Source organism: Molossus molossus, unplaced genomic scaffold (assembly GCF_014108415.1).
Source record: "Molossus molossus isolate mMolMol1 unplaced genomic scaffold, mMolMol1.p scaffold_m16_p_2, whole genome shotgun sequence".
NCBI classification, from domain to species: Eukaryota; Metazoa; Chordata; class Mammalia; order Chiroptera; family Molossidae; genus Molossus; species Molossus molossus.
The window spans coordinates 110,721,159-110,743,505 of NW_023425355.1; the positions used below are offsets into that span (position 1 = coordinate 110,721,159).

Genomic DNA, 22,347 nt, shown 5'->3' on the forward strand with positions numbered 1-22,347 from the left:
GTTTTGGATTTCTGTTAAATATTTTATCAAACCACAAACAGGATTTTGGCCAGACATGGAGAAGTTTCAATCTATCTCCAATCTGTTACTATGAAATAACAGGAAAAACTTCTTTCCAAAAATAATTTGAGTTAAAAGTTTAAAATTATGGATCTCTCAATGGATTCTGTGGATTTAGATGCAAACTCTACCTCAGCCTCCCTTCTCCTGGACCACCATGGTCTCCTCATTCTTATTGTGGGGTATGGGAAGAACCATGGGGGGGGGTACTGTTCCAATATTGCAGGAGTATAGGGTACAGTGTGGGGAGCAGAAGAATAAGAGTCTAGAGAAGTTGGCAGGAGCCAGGTTATGCTGGCTTTTGTAAGATATTAAATGTAAGATTGGATGAGGGACCAGAAAGACACAATGATTAAGCCCAGGTTTTAGACTTGGGCTCCTGGGTAAATGACTGGGCCAGGCAGTGGACTATTAGGAATAGTTTTTTCTTCAGAATTGCAATGTTCTGCCTTCTCCTTGAACCAGGTGGTGTTTCCCTTCTACTCTTGTCCTTGTATACTGTTGACTTCCTTAGTCTTTGGCTACAGGAATATTTCAGGGGCAGAAAAAGTAAAGTTCCTGGGTCAGGTTCTGCACTGGTCTCCCACAAGACAGAGGGAGGGTTGGGCTTTGACATCGCCAAATGACTCTTGTAACTTTAGTTCTCCAGTTGCTTGTTACATCTCATGCAGATTTACTTTCCTTGGTTAAAGCCCACATTTTATCCTCTCCTTCTTGAATTTCTAATTTCTAATTTAATTATTTATAAAAGGGGATGTTTAAATGGAGAAGTTTTCGCCCTGGCCGGTTTGGCTCAGCAGTTAGAACATCAGCCCACTGACCAAAGAGTCACAGGTTTGAATCTCATCAAGGGCACATACCTCAGTTGTGGTTTATCCCCAGACCTGGTCGGGGTCATGCAGGAGACAACTAACTGATGTCTGTCTGTCTGTCTGTCTCTCTCTCTCTCTCTTTCTCTCTCCCCTTCCCACTCTATCTGAAGATAAATGAAAAAATATCCTCAGTTGAGGATTAAAATATTAAATAAATAAACAAACAAATAAATAAATGGAGAAGTATTCAAAGTATTCTACAGCCAGCCTCTGACCCTCTTCAGGCCATTTGTAACATCCAGCTTTTTCAGAGACTAGGATTTAGGAATTGGGTGAGCCATAGGGAGTGTCATAACTTCCTAATTTTATATTTTAAAGATGTTTGTGAGTCTAAATAATCATGTTGGTAATTCATAGAAGGTCTATTATCATAACAATGAGATTAAATTAAAAGTTTAATTTTATGTAATAGTATTTATTTATTTATTTACTTATTTATTTATTTTTGTATCCTCACCCGGGGACATTTTGCCATTTTTTGTTCAGATAGAGTGGGAGGGGAGAGAGAGGAAGAGAGAGAAAGAGAGAAACATTGACGTGAAAGGGACACATCTAGTAGTTGCCACCCGCATGACCCAACCAGGGGGTCAAACTGCAACCAAGGTACGTGCCCTTAGCGGGAACCAAACCCAGGTCTCTCTGGACCGCAGTCCGATGCTCCAACCACTGAGCCAAACCGACCAGTGCTTTATTTTTATTTATTTATTTATTTATTTGTTTTTGTTACAGATGTTTCTCCTTTTCCCCCCATTGACACCCTCCTCCCCATCCCCCTCGCCCCATCTCCAGCTTTGTTGTCTATGTTCATTGGTCATGCATACATGCATGTAAGTTCTGTGGTTTATCTCTCCCCCTCCAGCCCCCCTCTTCAGAGGCTTCTCAGACAAGTCTCTACCCCACCTCTATGTCTCTGCGTTAATTTTGTTCATCACTTTGTTTAGTTCACTATATTCCACAAATAAGTAAAAATATGGAATGCTTCACAAATTTGCGTGTCATCCTTGTGCAGGAGCCATGCTCATCTTCTCTGTATCATTCCAATTTTAGTATATGTGGTGCCGAAGCGAGCACTTATATAATAGTTTTTAAAATGAAGAATATAACACATAGACTTGAGAAAGACAAAATTGTAATTGCTGGGTTTTCATCCTGTTTTCATGGGAGACCATGTTGAAGTAAAGCAAAATAAATTTTGTCTACCGTAATTACCATACATGAAAGATATCCCACTCCTTTCAAACAACAAAGGGTAAAGACAAAAGCTTGGATATGGAACAACACTCATTATTGCTGACATTTTTGGAAAATGCAATAATTTGCATATAAAGCTTGATGAAGAAACAATTTTTTGTCTTTAGATATATTGGGAGGCAATTTCATTCTAGTATCTCAAAGCAGCAGCATTTGGAGAAAGGTTTCTATGGTAACTCATGAAAGCTTGATGCATTTTATCCTTTTCAAGAGCATAAATCATCCCACAGCCTGAGGCTTTGTTCAATTTACAAGATATTGCCATTTATTTTTCTGTTATGTATTTTGACTGTCTTAGGGAAAACAAAGCAAAGGGCTTCCAAGAAAAGATGGTCTCTTTTTTCATATTTGGGGGCAAGATTTGAATAACATAATTCTAGACTTTGTTTCTCAATGATCAAATTGATGGTACACATTGGTATGTTTGATTTATGCTATGTAATGTTTTGATTTTCCAAAAAGTTCTGATTTGATATGTTCTTTAAAAAAATGAGTCAGTGTGTACTTACAGATGAAGAAATTGTTCAGCCAAAACACCTCTTAATGAGTAGTACAGTGAAACTATCATAGAGGGCATAGCACTGTTCCAAATGCTTTCAGATCTTCCTAAAATGATATGGTCTCAGGGCTCTGAGTACTGACAGGCTCCAGGTGGTTTTTATTAATATTTTCTTTTCAAGAATGTTAATTAAGAAATATTCAAATTTTAAAACTTGGCACATTTTGAAAAAAATTTTTAACAACCGAAATCTTTGTGTGTTATAGAGAATAATGTGAATCATGAAAAAGCATACAGGGCACAGAAACAGAACTGGGTTTTAACCCTAATTCTGCCATTGCCAGCTGTATGATGCTGAGAAAGTCCTTGAATCTCTCTGAGTTTCCATTTCCTAATATTAAAAGTAGGAATAACAATGCCAGCCTCACAGAGTCATTGTTAGGGACTGAATGTGTGTGAATATTGGAAACTACAGTGTTTTACATTTGTAAGGTAGTTTATAATTATTGATTGGCTGTCTTTCTTATCTCTTTCCCTTGGAAAAAGTCAAGATTATCCTTTATCATTTCTGGTGTGGTTGGAGGAAATTTCGGTGTGTGTAAATATTTTAGTTTCTCCTTTTTTTTTTTTATCCTCACCCGAGGACATTTTTCCATTTTTTGTACAGATAGAGTGGGAGGGAGAGAGAGGAAGACACAGAGAGAGAAACATCGATGTGAAAGGGACACATCGAGTGGCTGCCACCCGCACGACCAACCAGGGCCGGGGACAAACTGCAACCGAAGTACGTGCCCTTAGCGGGAACCGAACCCGGGTCTCTCCGGACCGCAGGCTGATGCTCTAACCGCTGAGCCAAACCGGCCAGGGCTAGTTTCTTATACTGTATTAAATGTACTCTGTTTACATAGACACCATTGTAGCCATTTATTTATTGATTGATTAAGTAATTGTCATCTTTGTTGAAGTATAGCAGAATGAGGTCAATGGGGAAAAGAGATGCTGGAGTACTTTCAGCAATAAAGATAAAAAAGTAGATGAAGAGGTTCCATAATGGCAGCAGAGTGAATGGAAGCTACACAAACCATCTCCCAGGACAAAACTGGAATTACGACTAAAACAAAGACAAATGGTTGGGAAAAAGCAACAGAAAAGCCTCTTGTGAGTAGCATATAACCAGGGACACTGAATCGATCTTGGTAGAATTACAGAGGTGTGTGAGAGGGGCTGGGAGCCTACCGGCAGCAGCAGTCATAGCTGTGAGCAGTGCCCTCGAGGTTAAACTTTCAAGCGGCTCCAAAGCACAGAGAGCTGGGACAGATGCTAAAATAGCCATAGCCACTCACGTTGGGCTCTGGCAGAGGGAACGCGGATTGGACTGGAACTGTGTGCGGACACTCGGGATTTGGAGAGTGCTCAGAGTTTTGCTGAGTTGCGGCCATGCAGGACCATAGCCATCTTACTCATTCCCAAGGCTCTGGGGAGAGGTGGCAGCCATTCCCTCGGAGATTCAACCCCACACAGGTGGGCCACTGAAATGCAAATTGAATCTCATTAACAAACAGCATCTGCCCCACCCTCGGGAAATCCCCTTTTGCTTAACACCTGAGGGAGTTTTTCATTCAACTGAGAACCTAAGGCTCTTCAAGTAACCAAGATTATTAGCTTCCAAGCAAAAAGCAAGAGGATAACTGAACCATTCCTAGGCTTGCAACTCCACACAGGAAAGTAAAACTTGACAGTGGTATTTAACATGGGTCCTCAGACACTCATCCAAAACCAGTAGAGGAAGCCACAAACATCACAACACCAACACCCACAGGAAAAAATTTGGCAGGCTCCAAAACCAACTGAGATAGCCAAAATGGTGAAACACAGAAACAAAAGCCAAATGAAAGAACAAGAGACCTCTACCGAAGATGAGATAAAGGAGGTGCAGTTAAGCAAGTTAACAGAACTAGAATTCAGAGCTGTGATCTTGAGGAAGCTCAACAGCATATGTAAGGAAATGAGCACCAGGAGTAAAGACATAGAAACATTGAAAATCAACCAATTGGGAATTAAAAACCACCAAGAAGAAATGAAGAATGACATAATGGAAATAAAGAACACATTGGAAGGACTAAACAGCAGAGTAGAGGAAGCTGAGGATCGGATCAGTGAATTAGAAGACAGGGTAGAAAAAATCAACCAATCAGAAAATCAAAAGGAAAAAATAATTAAAAGACAGGAAGACAGCTTAAGGGAACTGTGGGAAAACTGGAAACGTAATAATATTTGCATCATTGGAGTCCCCAAAGAGGAAGAAAATGAGCAAGGGTTAAGAATATATTTAAAGAAATAGTGACAGAAAAGTACCCTAATTTGATGAAGGAAGAAGGCATTCAAGTTCAACAAGCAAAGAGAGACCCAAGTAAGAAGAACCCAAACAGACCCACACCAAGACACGGTAATTAAATGCCAAAAACTAAAGACAAAGATAGAATCCTAAAGGCAGCAGGAGATGAGCAACAGGTTACCTACAAAGGAAACCCCATAAGGCTCTCAGCGGACTTCTCAACAGAAACACTACAGGCCAGAAGGGAGTGGCAGAAAGTAATCAAGGTCATGAAGAACAAGGATCTGAATCCAAGACTACTCTACCCAGAAAGGCTGTCATTCAAAATAGAAAGTGAAATAAAGAGCTTCCCAGACAAAGAAAGTATAAGGGAATACATTAGCACCAAACCAGGACTGCAAGATATGCTAAAAGGACTGTTGTGATTAGTAGAAGAAATAGAAAAAAATATATAACCACACTGAACAAAAATGTCAATAAATAAGTACATAGCAATAATCACCTTAAATGTAAATGGATAGAATGCTCCAATAAGAAGACACAGAGCAGCTGATTGGATAAGAAAACATGACTCATATATATGTTGATTACAAGAGATCCACCTCACAACAAAAATTCACATAGGTTGAAAGTGAAGGGATGGAAAAAAAATCTTCCAAACGAAAAGAAAAAAAAAAAGCTGTGCTAGCAATACTCATATCTGATAAAGCAGATTTCAAAATGAAGTCCATAACTAGAGACAAAGAATGCCACTACATAATATTGAAAGGATCTATCCAACAGGAAGATATAACCTTGGTAATCATATATGCACACAGTATAGGAGCACCAAAATATATTAAAAATATTCTGGAGTATTTCAAAGGAGAAATCGACAACAATACAATCATAGCAGGGGACAGCAACACTCTGCTGACATCACTGAATAGATCATCTAGGCAGAAAATTATCAAGGAAACAAAGACTCTAAATGAAGCACTAGACCAAATGCATTTAATAGATATCTACAGAGAATTACACACCAAAAGTACAGAATTCACATTCTTCTCAAGTGCACAAGGGACATTCTCAAAGATAGAGCACATGTTAGGACACAAACTAAGTCTCTACAAGTTCAAGAAGATTGAAATCACATGAAGCATCTTCTCAGTTCACAATGGCATGAAACTAGAAATCAGTTGCAAGAAGAACATGCAAGTACATTTGAACACATGGAGATTAAATAGTATGTTATTAAACAATGAATGGGTTCCCAAGGAGATCATGGAAGAAATTAAAATTTTCTCGAAACCAATGAAAATGAACACACAACAACACAAAACCTATGGAATGCAGCGAAAGCAGTTCTGAGAGGGAACTTCATAGCACTACAGTCCTACCTCAAGAAGCAAGAAAAATTTCTAATACACTATCTTACCTCACAACTTAAAGAACTAGAAAGTAAACAAAAAGAAAACCCCAGATCAAGTAGAAGGAGGGAAATAATAAAGATCAGAGCAGAAGTAAATGACTTAGAGACCAAAAAAAACAACAACAACAAAGAAAAACAATTCAAAGGATCAATGAAACAAAGAGCTGGTTTTTCAAAAAATAAACAAGACTTATGGACCCTTAGCTAGACTCACCAAGAAACAAACAGAGAGAACCCAAATGCACAAAATCAGAAATGATAGAGAAGAAGTAACAATTGACACCACAGAAATACAAAGAATTGTTAACAGATACTATGATCTATTATATGGAAACAAATTCTAAAATTATATGGCAACAAATCTAAGCAAAATGGACAAATTTCTAGAAACTCATAGTCTCCCAATACTTGACTGGGAAGTGATAGAAAACTTGAACAGAGCAATAACAACGAAGGAAATTGAAGAGGTAATCAAGACTCTCCCAGCAAACAAAAGCCCTGGCCCGGATGGCTTCACAGGGGAGTTTTACCGAATATTCAAAGAATAACTAATACCCATTGTCCTCAGACTATTTCAAAAAACTCAAGAAAATGAAAGACTTCCAAACTCGTTTTAATGAGGCCAGCATAATTCTAATTTCAAAACCAGAAAAAGACACTAAAAAGAAGGAAAACTGCAGGCTAATATCCCTGATGAACATAGATGCAAAAATCCCGAACAAAATACTAGCAAATTGGATCCAGCAAAACATCAAAAAAGAAAAAAAAATCATATATATATGTGTGTGTGTGTATATATATATATATATATATATATATATATATATATATATATATATATTTACTATGATCAAGTGGGATTCATCCCAGGGATGCAAAGCTGGTACAGTATTTGGAAATTGATAAATGTGATACACCACATAAACAAAAAAATAAAAATGACATGATCATATCAATAGATGCTGAAAAAGCATTCGACAAAATCCAGTGCCCATTTCTGATAAAAACGCTCAGCGATGTGGGAATAGAGGCAATCATATCTCGATATAATAAAGGCCATATATGAAAGACCTACAGCCAACATCATACTCAGTGGGCAAAAACTAAAATTATTTTTCTTAAGAACAGGAACATGACAAGGATGCCCACTTTCGCCACTCTTATTTAACATAGTACTTGAAGTCTTAGCCACAGTTATCAGACAGGAAGAAAAAATAAAAGGGAGCCAAATTGGACAGGAGGAAGTAAAACTGTCATTATTTGCAGATGACATGATATTATCCATAGAAAATTCTAAAGAATCCATCAAAAATCTACTAGACTTAATAAATGCATTTGGCAAAGTAGCAGGATACAAAATTAACGTCAAGAAATCGACGGCATTTTATACACCAATGATGAGGTCACAGAAAGAAAAACTAAAAACAAAAAAATCCCATTTACCATTGCAGCAAAAAAATTAAGATACCTAGGAATAAACTTAATCAAAGAAATAAAGGACCTATTCGCAGAAAACTACAGGTCATTGATAAAAGAAATAGAGCCCTGGCCAGTTTTGTCCAGCGGTTAGAACATTGGCCCGCATACCAGAGAGTCCTGGATTCGGTTTCTGCCAATGGCATGTACCTCGGTTGCAGTTTTTCCCCAGCTCCGGTTGGGGTCTTGTGGGTGGCAACACTCGATATGTCTCTCTCATGTCGATGTTTCTCTCTCTCTCTTCACCCCTCTCCCTCCTGCTCTATCTGAAGATAAATGCAAAAAAAAAAAAATGTCCTTGGGTGAGGATAAGAAAAAATATAAGAAAGATAAAAGAAATAGAGGAAGATATAAAAAAGTGAAAGCACATACACTGTTCATTGAGTGGAAGAATTAGCATAATTAAAATGTCCATATTACCCAAAGCATTCTATAGATTCAATGCAATCCCCATCAAAATACCAAGAACATATTTCACAGAACTAGAACAAATACTTCAAAAGTTCATATGGATCCAAAAATGTCCCCAAATAGCCACAGCAATCTTGAAAAAGAAGGATAAAGTAGGAGGGATCACATTACCAGATTTCAGGTTATACTACATTGCTACTGTATTCAAAGTAGCCCGGTACTTGCACAAGAACTGGCATATAGACCAGTGGAACAGAACAGAGAACCCAGAAATGGACCCAAGGCAATATGCTCAATTTATATTTGACAGAGGTGTCAAGAGCATACAATGGAGTAAAGACAGCCTCTTTAATAAACGGTGTTGGGAAAATTGGACAGCTACATGCAAAAAAAAAAAAAAAAATGAACTAGACAATCAACTTACACCATACACAAGAATAAACTCAAAATGGATAAAAGCCTTAAATGTGTCCAGTGAATATATAAAAATCCTAGAAGAAAATGTAGGCAACAAAATTTTGAATATCATACTCAGCAGAATTTTCACAGATACATCACCTAAGGCAACAGAAATAAAGGAAAAAATGAACACATGGGACTACATCAAACTGAAAAGCTTCTGCACAGCAAAAGGAACAACCATGAAAATGGAAAGGCAACCCCCAGGATTGGAGAGCATCATTGCCAATGATACATCAGATAAGGGGATATTTTCTACAATATATAGAGTACTCATACAACTCTACAGAAGGAAGGCAAAGAACCTAATTAAAAAATGTGCAGAGGAGCTAAATAGACACCTCTCCAAACAGGACATACAAATGGCCAAGAGACATATGAAGAAATGCACAACATCACTAATCATCAAGGAGATGCAAATTAAAACAACAATGAAGTATCAACTTACAGCTGTAAGAATGGCCGCCATCAACAAATCATCAGAGAACATGTGTTGGTGAGGGTGTGGAGAAAAGGGGACTCTAGTACACTGCTGGGGGGAATGCAGTCTGGTGTAGCCACTATGGAAAACAATCTGGTGTTACCTCAAAAAATTAAAAATTGAATTGTCATTTGATCCAGTGATCCCACTCCTAGGAATATACCCTAAGAAGCCTGAAACACCAATCAGAAAGAATATATGTACCCCCATGTTTGTAGCAGCACTATTTACAATAGCTACGATCTGGAAACAGCCCAAGTGTCCAACAGTGGACGAATGGATTAAACAGCAGTGGTACATATACACAGTGGAGTACTATGCAGGTGTAAGAAAGAAAGATCTCTTATCCTTTGAGACGACATGGAGGGACCTCAAAACTATTATCCTAAGTGAAACAAGCGAAGCAGAGAAAGACAAATATCACATGATCTCTCTTATTTGTGGAGTATAATGAACATAACAGTCTGTGAAATAGGGTAGACCTAGAGGCTTACCCATGTAAATAGGGTATAGACTGAAAACCCTCAGAAGAGGGGGTGTTGGGGGGAGGGCAGAGATAAACCACAGAGCTTGTACGCATGTATGCATAACCGGTGGACATGGACAACACAGTCGGGTACAGGGTGGTAGGATGGGGAGGAGGGTGTCAGTGGGGAAGAAAAAGGGAAACATCTGTAAGAAAAATAAAGAAAATGAATCAATGTGACCCACATGTAAGTGGCAACTGTGTGTTAGCATTGAGAAGACACAAAATAGATAATTAAATTCTCAACATTCGGTAAATAAATTTTCTGAGGTTCAAGGCCAAATCATAAGTTGTTTAGGCAGTACCCTGCATGAGAGTGTGAGGCTAATACAGTGAAAGAGGGCATGCAACCCAGCATACATTTTGCCAACCAACACATTTGTACTGAGGTGAGCTGCATTTGTCTGAAGGAAGGAGGTTTTTTTGAAATTTACCGGTCAGGAGCATGCACCTTCATGTAATTTACCCAAAGGTATGGAATGTTCTGGTAGTGTCCCTGCTGCTTGTCTGGTACCTGGGGTCCTGTGGAAGGTTTTCAATGCTTCATTGTTTAGTATGAGAAAGCTGCTGGGCATGCTTGTTATCTGGAGTCAAACTGCCTGGATTTGAATAGTGGCTCTGCCACTTGTTAGCTGTGTGACCTTGGTCACGTGACTTGTCCTCTCTGTGCCTCACTTTCTAAACCTGACCACTTTATAGAGTTGTTGAAAGAATAAATAAATTATTTTTTTCTTCCTTTTTCATTAATTAATTTACTTTTGTTACAGATGTTTCTCCTTTTTCCCCCATTGACACCCTCCTCTGTGTCCCAATCTCCTCTCCCACAGTATTGTTGTTTATGTCCATTGGTTATGAAAAACACTGAGAATAGAAGCTGGTATACTGTCGAAGTGCTCAAAATGCTAGCTGTTTTTAGTGATATGTTCACCTGCTTCTATACTCTGTGTTGAAAGTTCAGCAATTAACATCTGAATTCCACATGCAAGTACCACTTTCCTTTAATGAATTAAATTTTATATTGAGGATCATTTTCTTTTTTACCCCAGGCTTTTTTTTTTGGCATATATTTGTGTTAAATAACTAAAAACCATTTTCTTTTGAAACCTCAAAGAATTCCAGTTCTTTGATCAGAAGGTAAATTTGTTGTTTCTAGAGTTACCTCATAAAATTATTGCTTTGTCAGAAGTGACCAGAAGCAGATGAGGGCTATTTACATATTTTGGCTGTTTTTTTCTTTTTTTCTTAGGGAATGGCTACATTGTTTACCAGGGTTATAAATTAGAGATGCTTTGAGGTACAGTGAATTTCATTATTAATTTTAGTTAACATGTTTTTTTTAATTGAGAAGTCCTTTATATAGTATCAAAGTACAGCTGTTTCATGTTTTCAAGACAATTAACTGCATTTTAAAACATTTTGTTAAATATCAGATTTTGATATCAAAAACATTCAACAGATTAACAAAGCAAAGAATGAGGCAGATGGTACTTTTGATTTTTTTCCCCTTCCCTCTAAATCTTACCTCTACTTCTCTAAAGACACCTTCAAGAGGCACTTTGTTACCTGCAGTGTTTACTTTCCAGTCTCTTACAGTGGCTAACTCTTGGGCCGTTTTCCATGGCACAAGACTGGAAGCATGGAAGACTAAGAATTTACACACCACGATTACCAATCTTTAAAATAATTTGGGTGTCTAATCCAAATTTAGGTATCCAAATAATTGAGATACTTTGATAAATTTTTTTCCAAGTAAACTGCTCAGGAAGAGGTAGGCATTAATCTACTGTTATATCTGTGTGCCATACAATGATTATTCATACAAGGGAGACTTTTTCAGCTAAAATCGTATGGACACTGCACAGTTTTGAAGCAACAAATGAGGTAGATGATCTTATCAGAAGCATGTCAGGGGCACATAGGGGTTGCTTCTTAAAGCAGCAAATGAGAATCTGTTTGTGAAATATTAACTGATCCTGCCATTTAAGTTGAAGTTCAACTAGCTTTTTAAAAGTACAGAGTGACTATAAGCTTGATCCTAAATTGGTTGCACAAGTTAAATATTAATTTCAGAGAAAAACTGATAATTAAAACATTTTTATATTTAGATGGAGAGCAGAATGTTTTAAGGCACTTTACATCAATCAGTGTATTGAATTACTGTATTTTTAATTTTTCCTTTTTGGTACCAGGTGGTGGCTTTGAGGCCTTGCCATTTACTAATTGTATAATCTATGGCAAGTCAATGAATGTCTCTAATCCTTCATTTTTAAAAAAAATAAGGATTGTAATAACTCTCAACATCGTGGTGAAGATCAGAAGTGCTTTGTGTGTAAAGCACTTCACACAGAGTAAATCAAGTGCTCAATGTTTTTGGACAATGGCTGTTATTATTGTAGATGTATATTTTTTAAACTTATTGCATTGTGGCAGGAAGTTATTGCTTAAATGTTTATATAGTGCAAATTACATTGTTTGGTGTTTTAGGGCAAATGTACTTTTGCTACTTTATGATTTTTTTGGCAGTTATATTGCATTTCAAATTCCCAGACATTTCAGAGAATGAACCATCTCTCATAGTTTTATTCTATGGCACAATGTATTAAAAATTACAAACATTCAACAAATAAATGAACTCAGGAACAGCCTTGTTGTAAATCAGGGTGGCTTTGTACAGCTTATTGTTTGATTATTCTTCCATCAGCCAAACCATTAATTCTTTCATCAGTCATCACCCAGGAATCCCCTGAGAGCTACTTCTTAATGTTAATCATCTCTCCTGACTACACTTTAACCCCTCAGGTTCTTAGATGTTCTAAAATTCTCTCCTCCTGAACTGCGGTGACTTCCCTAAGCCACTGATATTTGGGCCAATTATTTTTTCAACCAGTTTTTGTCTGTTGATACTCAACAAGCATTTTGAATAGCCCCCTATGAACATTAGTGTGACAAATTGTGAGAAATTCCCAACAACTTACTCTTGTATTGCTCTATTTAAAGACATTTTTGTACTTTTCTATTTGTGATTTTTTAAGCCACATGAACACTCTATTCAATAGTTTGATAAGACCCCAACCTGTTCTAATAACTGTTTATGTTTAGTATCACATACTACTGGGTGATTGAACTTACTAAAAGACAGTGCCATTTGTGGAATACAAAATGGTTGTGCATATGTGTAATGTTGTATTTTATTCTGAACCCTTTTGTTTAAGTCTCAGCATGCACAGCAGGTCTCTCAGAATTCCCTGATAATAGCAGTTACCATGGTTGCATCTTATTTCATATTTTATTTGTTGAACTGATGCTTGATAAGAGAAAATGACACTGAATAGTCTGCAATTTTGGATTTAAATAGAAATATTTTTCTCTGTTTTTCCATTTATGGAGGTGAAATTAGGAAACTGGAGTTAAAAATATAAACCCTGTATTCCTAAATTAGAGTTGTGCAATGCCGGTGCACTCTGCATGGGGAGGACTGTGGACTTTGGAACCCTTATCCTGCCACCAACTGAAAAGCTCTGGGCCTGCGTCAAGGACAGGGATCAGAAGATGATTGAACTCAAATCTCAAATCATGAAGTATCAAATCAGTCTCTTCATAAAATAGGATTCTTCTTTTAGATTAACCAATACACAGCGAATAAAGCCTTAGCTTTTCTTTATGCATGTTATGGTGGGCTCATATATTATATTTCACAGATTCTTATCAAACAAGAAGATACAAGTGTGTCTTAAAAACACATTGATCCAAATAAAGTGGAAAATATCTTTTGAAATGTAATTTCTCCCTGAAGCAAAAATAGAAAGATTCCATCTACAAAGAGGATGGCCTAGCTTTGCCTGCTGGCTCCTAAGTGACTTTGGACACCTCATTGTCTTTCAACTTCTTCAGCCGTAAAATGGGAATAGAAATAGCACCTTTAATTCTTGGGTTGCTGTGAGAAATCATTGAATTAATATATTAAAAACTTTAGAAAAGCTTTGCAAATGTAATTAGCACTATATGGCTATTTTAATAGAATTTTTTGCATTAGTGGGGTATAAAAGTCCCAGAACTAATATTTTTGAAAAATGGGTTTGAACCTGTTTCATTTATCTGTAAGGCACAGTGTCTTAACATTTCCTTGATTTTGTTTGGTCTCATAAAAGCAAATGAGTAAGGTAACTGGAACTGAGCAAATTCAACTCATTATTCAGAACATCAGAGTTCTGTTGTCTGAGAAAACTTACTAAATTCTGTAAGAGTGGTTTTAAAGTTGCACAATTTTAAGACCTCTGAGATTAAAAAAAAAAAGAAAACTACATCCAAGATGGACTTGTACATTGTCAAAACATATTTGATATATATGTACCACATCTCCTTAATTCACCTGCCTATTGATGGGCACTTAGGTTGCTTCCATATATTTGCTATTGTAAATAACAATGCAGTGAATAGGGGTGCACATATCTTTTTGAATTAGTGTTTTAGGTTTCTTCAGATCAACACTCAGAAGTGGAATTACTGGATCATATGGTAGTTCTATTTTTAATTTTTTGAGGAAACTCCATATCGATTTCCATAGTGGCTTCACCAATTTGCACGAGGGTTCCCTTTTCTCCACATCCTCACCAACACTTGTAATTGAAAAATACATACATACATACATACATACATAAAATATAAAAACCTCATTGGGTAAAGTTTATTGTATGTAATTTTATCTCAATGGAGCTTTTTTTTTTTTTTTTTTTTTTTTAAGCCACATTTATGATGGTAAGAATGTAATTGTAAGGTATCTCCCTGAGGAAGAAAGAGAAACAGAGCTGCAAAAGCAGGCAAGAAAATTTTATTGAAGCATTTCCCCGCTGAGGTTCACTGGTTCAGGTGGCAGGGGCCAGGGAAGTCGAGCTGCTACTTTCACCAGGAGAACATTTATAGGGAAGTTAGGGACCTGGGTAGAGTGATTAGGTATGGCATCAGGTGACTGGCTAGCTGCTGGGGAAATTCGGGTGTGGCGTATGTTGATTGGCTGGGAAGGGTGGTGGGATGTAACCAGGAGTGTTGCCTCAGCCTCCTGCTAAGGCGGAGCCTCCCAAGTTAGGTTTTGATTTCTCCTCTGGCAGTTCATTTTCCCTGTCATGCGACTCCCTGAAGCCCGCAGACCTTACCATAGTAGGCACTCATTAAGTATTTTTTACTATGTTAATAAAACGAATGCATGAATTGAGTCATTTAATTCTTCAGTGATGCATCACATGGGGAATTAATTACGACTCATAATGGGGTCAAATTTTATGTCCTTGGTTTTGAAACTTTACATTAACCTCTATCTAATTTCACTATAAATCCTAGGTCTTTTCACATGCTTTGAAGGTTCACTCTCTCCACAAGTTATTGGTTTTTCAGATTTACCTTGGAAAAAAAGTCAGTGGTTACATTTGATCCTGAGTCTGCTGGGACTTATACATTTCTCTTGTGTGTGTGTGTGTGTGTTGTAATCCTCACCTGAGGATGTGTTTTTCATTGATTCTAGAGAGAGGACGGGAGAGGGAGAGAGAGGAGAAAACAACAACAACATTGATGTGAGAGAGAAATATTGATCTGTTACCTCTCATACCAAACCTGGAACCTAAGTATGTACCCTGACCCAAAATCAAACCCATGACTCTTTGGGACTTGGGATGATGCTATAACCAACCAAAAAGGCCAGGGCCAGGAGTCTTGTGTTTTTATCTGTGTTGTCTGATATATAATCATACAATTTATTCTTTAAAGATAGACATTTTTATATAGTGACCAAAAACTTTTGTTTTGTTTTTCTACAAAAAGCAGTTGGTTTTCTGACTTGGAATTTGAGTCTCTGTTGAGAAACCCTAGTAAGTTAAATGTAACAGTAGGCTGTGTATGAGCTGCCATGGACTTTTCTCATTGGCTGTTATCATGAAGAGCTTATCTGGAGTCCCTATAGAATGTTTGATTCTGATTTCTTATTATATTTTCTCCCAGGTATGGCAGCAGCCAAACTTCTGAATGATTCTGGCCTGAATGTGGTTGTTCTGGAAGCCCGGGACCGTGTGGGAGGCAGGACTTACACTGTTAGGGTAAGATATTACGGATGGGGTGGAGAAACATGGGATTGAAGCTGAGTATTATTTGTTTCTTTTTCTTGCTGAATGTCTTGAATTTTATTTGACTGTTTCTAAGAGAATGAAAATTAAACATTTCCCACAGCCTCTCTCCCAATTTGTTTTTTTCAACTCTTTCTTCTGTACCTTTTCTCTTTTCACCTCATGACACTTGGCACTTGCCCAGTAAAGTATTGCACCAATGAATAGGTGTTTGGAATACATCAGTGAATAAAACAAAGATTCCTACCTTTGTGAAATGTATGTTCTTTTTGGGGGGAGGAGAGCCAACCAATAAAAACAAACAAACAAACAAAAACAGAAAAAGAAGGCCTTCTCTGATGTCCCTGACTAACAGGTACCCCGTTATGCTTGGACATGTTCAGACACAGGGAAGTTTTCTACTCACTTCTTGTTCAAAGTTTGGTCCTTAGTCATTGGATGTGAAGCTGATTCAAAACCATATAGGAAATTTGCTATTAAACATAAGGGCAACTTCAAAGATTTAAATTATAACCAGATATTTCCTGATGCTGTCTTTCAAGCATCTGGATTGGCAAACTACATAAGAAGTGATTATTTTCTTTCTAGTGTTTCCTGTAGCATTAGGTGCCTCAAAATTAAGCACAAATACTGGGTATAAAGAATTCGCTAACAATTCAGAGATCATAAACTCAAGGCACTGAAAACAAAACTGTGTTGTGGTACATTGTGAATGATGGGGTTCAGAAGTCTCTTGCCTATACAAAGTTCAATCAGTTTTGCTTTAAATTAAGAAATGATTTAATAACTTAAATTACATAAATGAAGTTGAGAACAAATTTTTATGGATACACAAGATGTGCTTATAACCTATGAAATGCTAATTTGTCTTTTTATCTTAGTAATAACAGTTTCACAGCTATTTAATTTTATTTTTTTCCATGGGAAAACAGAATCAAATGGTTAAATATGTAGACCTTGGAGGATCCTATGTTGGGCCAACCCAGAATCATGTCTTACGATTAGCCAAGGAGCTAGGATTGGAGACTTACAAAGTGAATGACGTGGAATATGAGATTCACTACGTAAAGGTAAGCCTGCGCCCACCTTTGAAGGACTTGAAGGCTCCTCTATGAGTCTTTCCATATATGAATTCTAGATAGTTCTCTCAGAGAAACTTTTGCAACCCTGAATGTATGCAAAAGTATTACGTAGTTTATAAGTGTATTTCAACAACTCTGAGAATTTTTCACTGGTATCAAAGTGGAATTAAGTGAGAATTTTCAACATGTTCAGGAAGGTAACTAATGAAGTAGTATGGCCCGTTTGGTAAAAAATGTAATAAAAGCAATAGAGAAAAAACATTTGTGATTAATTTATTAAATACTTTGGGCTCTTTTATATGGTACAAAAACTTGTGTACAGTTTTACAAATACTGCCCTAGACTTCACATTATAAAAAGTATTTACAATATGTCTAATGCAGTATTTTGAAATTTTATCACTCTGTCTGATTTAACAGCTCAAGTTAGTTTTCTTTGGAGATTTACATGAAAGTGGCTCAAGTCCAAAACACCATTTCTTTTTGTGGAAACGCTCCATTGATTTCAAGAGTTCTGTGTGTTTACTGGGTCTCAAAATCTCATGTTCATTTGTGAGTTATGGTTCCTGCCTCCATGACACCTATGGTCATCCATATCTCATGGCCTGTGACTCTTCCTTTTGCTCTATGCCAGCCTGGGTTGAAATTCACCTTTTTGTTGTGATTTCCCTCAGAAACTCAAACAACTTAGAATTGAATGTTAGACATTCTAATTCTAATAAGCTTTTAGACTTATTTGCCCCTGGGGATTTTTCACTGGCCACATTTATCTATGGATTCCAGTCTTCCACCATGTTGCTGATCTTCAGACTCTTCATATATCTCCCTGATCCTTGTTTTTCATCATCATTGTTTTGGTGCAAAAAGTCACTTATGTTCTCTGACAAGCTGAAATTCACTTACTCTGGCACCTTCTCCGGGAGTCCCACAGAACTCACAGAGGTTTTGAATTTTAGTCTTTCCTCTCTTCCTCACTTGCCTTCACAGGTGGGAGTAAGCAGTATAGACACATTCCTTACCAGTAGACAGAATAAACTAGCAAGTCAGTATGATTCATATAATAATTTTGACTCACCGATACACATATATGATCTGTGAGTGATAATATCAATAAGGATTAATAACAGACCATACATTATGAATCATTTAATAAAACTGGAAAGAAAGATCTAATTTGGCATAGTGAGGGTAAAAGATTTCCTTAATTTATACATACATGTTTTGGTTGAACTTCAGATTTTGTTTTATAAGCCTTTTCACTTTGTTTCCATATGTGTCTAGAAGAAAAAGAGACACATCATTTAATAATGAAAAAGTAGCATAGTGACAGTGCAATTTGTTGAATATCAACCAGCAGCACATTGGGTTCCTTGCTTTTAAATGTAGGTCACATTGACTGAATTCTTCTGCCTTCCTTGTCCTAACATGTAAGACTTATAGAGAATTATTTCCCAGAGCATTGGCATTGCTTTTACTTTTCTCCAGACAAAAGAGATGACTCGAAATTATACTCACTTTGTCTTTGTGTGTACAGAGTTTCCTGGCAGTCAGGAGCTATATTCAGGATGTTTGTTTTTCTGGTAATCTCATGGCTGACATTAAGTTCCTTGTTTGAAAAAGATTGCTTACAATACTTTTACAGAGTGTTGCTTTCTTAGATTATTTCAAATACTGTAGGTGCAGGTATGAAAATACAAGCAATTAAGCAGTATCTCTGACTTGATGCAATCAGGGTAAATATGCTAATAATGCTCTTTATAAAATTTAAAATAAATGTTATTGCTTTTTAATTATTACAAAAGTTTCCTGGTCAGTGTGGCTCAGTGGTTGAGCATCGACCCATACACCAAGAAGTAGCCGGTTCGATTCCTGGTCAGGGCACATGCTCAGGTTCTGGGTCCAATCCTCAGTGGGGGATGTACAGGATGCAGCCAATCGATGTTCTCTCTCATCAATGTTTCTACCTCTCTCTCCCATTTCCTTTTTCTCTCTGTAAATCAATAAAGAAAAAAATGTAAAGCCTGTTTATTGTAAAAATGTAATTAGAAAATGTGGGTAAAAAGAAAGAAACAAAATCCTCTATAAACTGATCTAGGGAAAATCACTCTAAAACATTCTCTTGGTTCATAGATGTTTCATATTCCTGTACTGCTATTTTCTGACCTCTGCTGGAGGAAATGAAGAACATCAATACACTTAAAAATAATGTCCATAACCCATAGACACAGACAACAGTGTGGTGATGGCCAGAAGGAAAGTGGTGGGGGGTGAAGGTAGCCAAAGGTGGGGAGAAGGGGGACATCTGTAATAGTATCAACAATAAAAATAAAGTTTAAAATATTGTATACATATGCACATGCATATATGTACATGTTTGATATATTAACTTACTCTAATGAATGAGGATATGAAACAAAGATTTTTCTGCAATCTTGATAGAAGTGCCAGTTTCACCTCCTCATGGTCATATCCAGCGCAGAGTTACATGATAATAAGTAATAATAAAGTCCTTATAGCTAAGAAGTCCTCCCAAAACTAAATACTTATTCTCCACCATCAACACATCTATGTCTTTCTTTGCTCACATCATTGTTCTCATTTTTAGCTTGTAAAAAGCATCTCACATGGCTGTATTTGTTTATGAAATTATTGACCAGAACTATGACATTCTATCTCCTACTACATGCCAAAGAATGTAGTTCAGAAATTTGTGCCCTCTGTTTTGTACACAATAGTTTTGACGTTTGGACATTACTGTGTATTACATATTTTAATAACTACTATTCTCAAGTGCAAAGTATGGTTTATGCAAATATGTATTATATTTGTGTCTTATTTTTTCAGCGGACCTGTATGTATTTCTTAACCCAGAGCCTGAGAGTATGAAGTATGCTTCTTAACATATTGTCAGATCCTGCTATTTGAATGAACTTGTTTAAGGAAACTGCATTTTAAATTTTTTACATGATCGTTAATGGAAGACAGAGTCTTCTGTGCAGCCTTAATAACATTAGGATAAGAAACTTGAGTATGCTGGTCGTAATTGAAACTAATGAAATGGAGCTACCCCATAAAATGGAGATGATACAGTAAGCAACTTATTATAATGGGCTAGCTACTCAAAGAAAGGGGGTGTTTTTCAAGAAATAATGACTGGTATCTCCAGTTCCCTGATATTTGGAGGAGAAATGGTCTGCCAATGAAGTGTGCTTATGCCATTTCTATAACAGGAAACCTCTGTTGTTATGTGCACTCTTTATTGTCTGTCCCGATCTGTTAGAAATGCTTTTATCTATGGAGTGGCATTTGTTTTTAGTGCCACTGTAGATCTGTCTTATGTTGTTATAATGTAGTTTTCCAACCCTTTGGTGAATAAAAGATGAGATTCCAAGCTACTTTTGAATTTAATTATCAGTAGGAAAAATGATCACTTCAACTCAAATCTGTATAATTTAGAAGGTGTTTTCCTCACTTTCAAAATAATGATGCAGCCATTAGTGCTTAACAGTTATTGTTAAACATCTACTGAAGTTTTAAATCTGTTTTACAAAAAGTCATGCTGATTTCTGCTAGTATAGTTTGGAAGTGACTTGTAAAAGTTGTTCCCATTTAGACACTATCTCATAATTAAAAAGAAAAAGACAAAAAGAAATTCTTAAGGAGCATTGCTGTATGTGGACTTACACCTCTTCCTCTTTCATCTGTGTGTGTGTGTGCGCACATGTATGTATGTGATTGTTTTGTTGTTGTTTTGAGTTTTACTTCAAAAAAGTTGGAAATATTCTGAAGTTTGTTGCAGTTTAGACTATTGGCAAATAAAAATTCTCTATCTAGGAATCTTTTATAAATTTTAAATTTGGAACTGAAGCCTAATCAAAGTACACATGAAACTGCTGTAGGCTTGAAGGCTGAACTATTAAGAGTTAGGTAACATAAAGATGTAGCGTGACAATATTAAGAGTTCAACTTCATATTGATAATAATTTCTAAACTTAGCTATCTGGAGAAACTGAGAAAAAGATGCTCTGGTCTTAGTATACTTCGAGTGGACATAAGTCAAGCTCATTGTCAAAGTCCTTTTTGTGTTGTATGTGGTCAACCTCAATGCATGAAGAGGCATCTGAATGAGGAGACATCTCTGAAACATATTGCCTACTTGTTGCTGTTATGACTGCTATTGCTCCAACAACCTCATGGAGGAGGCAGCATTTGCCACATCCCCTCAGTTTGCTGAAAACTCTGAAATGCCATTAAAAATGCAAGTACACATAAAGCACATAAATGTAGAGAACGGTGGAAACTAGATCTCTGTTGACAAGACTAGTTCAGTGAATTTCTTGGAAGAGATCACAGGTGCTCAACTGTTTTTTTTGTATTGGGGAACAGCAACAAAATCAGAGCCAAAATATTGACAAATTAACAGACCAGAATGTCCAGTATTCTTCAGGCCCTTAATCTTTCTCCACGTCTCTACCTCCAATCTTGTTAATCCAGGGAAGCCTGGATCAAAAAGTCAAAGGTGCACATGCTTCTCTCATGATGACAGAAGTCTCCAGGAACAGGTTACACAAATGCTTGTATTTCACCCAGGAACAGCTGCCCATTTTACATGAACTTTCCACATGCCACACAGAGCTCACTGGCTCCAAGAATCTGCCCTAGCTGAGATGAGCTTCATAAACCTTCTCTTCTGCTCCCACCCTTTTCATTTCTTTTTTTTTTTTTAAAGAAATATGTCTTATTATCATGGGAGATTTATTTCTAAAAAAAATGTGGAGAACAATAATTTTCTCTTTAGCAAGAGAAATCCACTTGTCTAGTGATTATTCTGAATCTTATGTTAAATTATTCTGGAAACCAAAGTCCTCATTGTGTTCTATAGAAAATACAGGCAGATTTTTGGCATGTAATAATTTGCTGAAAATTATGCCTTCAATGGCTGGATTTGGAGCAATGTTTTGGGCTATGAGATGAATTTATTCTGTGCCCCCAAAGTTTCCATGTGAAACTTAAAATATGACAAAATCAGTAAACATATCCTTTATATACAAAGACACATCTGGATAAAGTTAAAAGTGAATAAAGTTGGTAACACAGAGATACTTTTAAATTATGCTGGGGGTGAAAGGTAGAGAATGTATAGAATTCAGTTGCAATGGTGAAATTCATTAGAGGAAACAGGACTGTAGCATAAATCTTGTTTAGCTTTTATGACAACTATACTGTGTCATCATGGGGTATGGCCAGGTATCCCAAAGGAGATACAATGACAATGACCCAGCTCACCAAATGAGGGTAACTAAGGGCAACTGTAATAGATCAAATAGCTTTAGCAGCTTGCAGTACCAAGGGATAAGCAGGAAATATATGATGGC

At 36.8% G+C, this 22,347-nt stretch overlaps 1 protein-coding gene and 1 non-coding gene across 2 annotated transcripts in view; one reads left to right on the top strand and one right to left on the bottom strand.

The window, feature by feature from the left end:
• Nucleotides 1-22,347, top strand: part of MAOB (monoamine oxidase B) — a 138,580-nt gene that overhangs the window by 34,243 nt on the left and 81,990 nt on the right. Inside the window, exons 2-3 of the mRNA XM_036270823.1 lie at nt 15,770-15,864; nt 16,824-16,961. Coding sequence (XP_036126716.1) covers nt 15,770-15,864; nt 16,824-16,961 — 233 coding nt within the window. The remainder of the gene's footprint in view (nt 1-15,769; nt 15,865-16,823; nt 16,962-22,347) is intronic.
• On the bottom strand, nt 1,897-2,003 carry LOC118636721. The gene has a single exon (XR_004960708.1). It is a non-coding gene; the product is annotated as a U6 spliceosomal RNA (small nuclear RNA).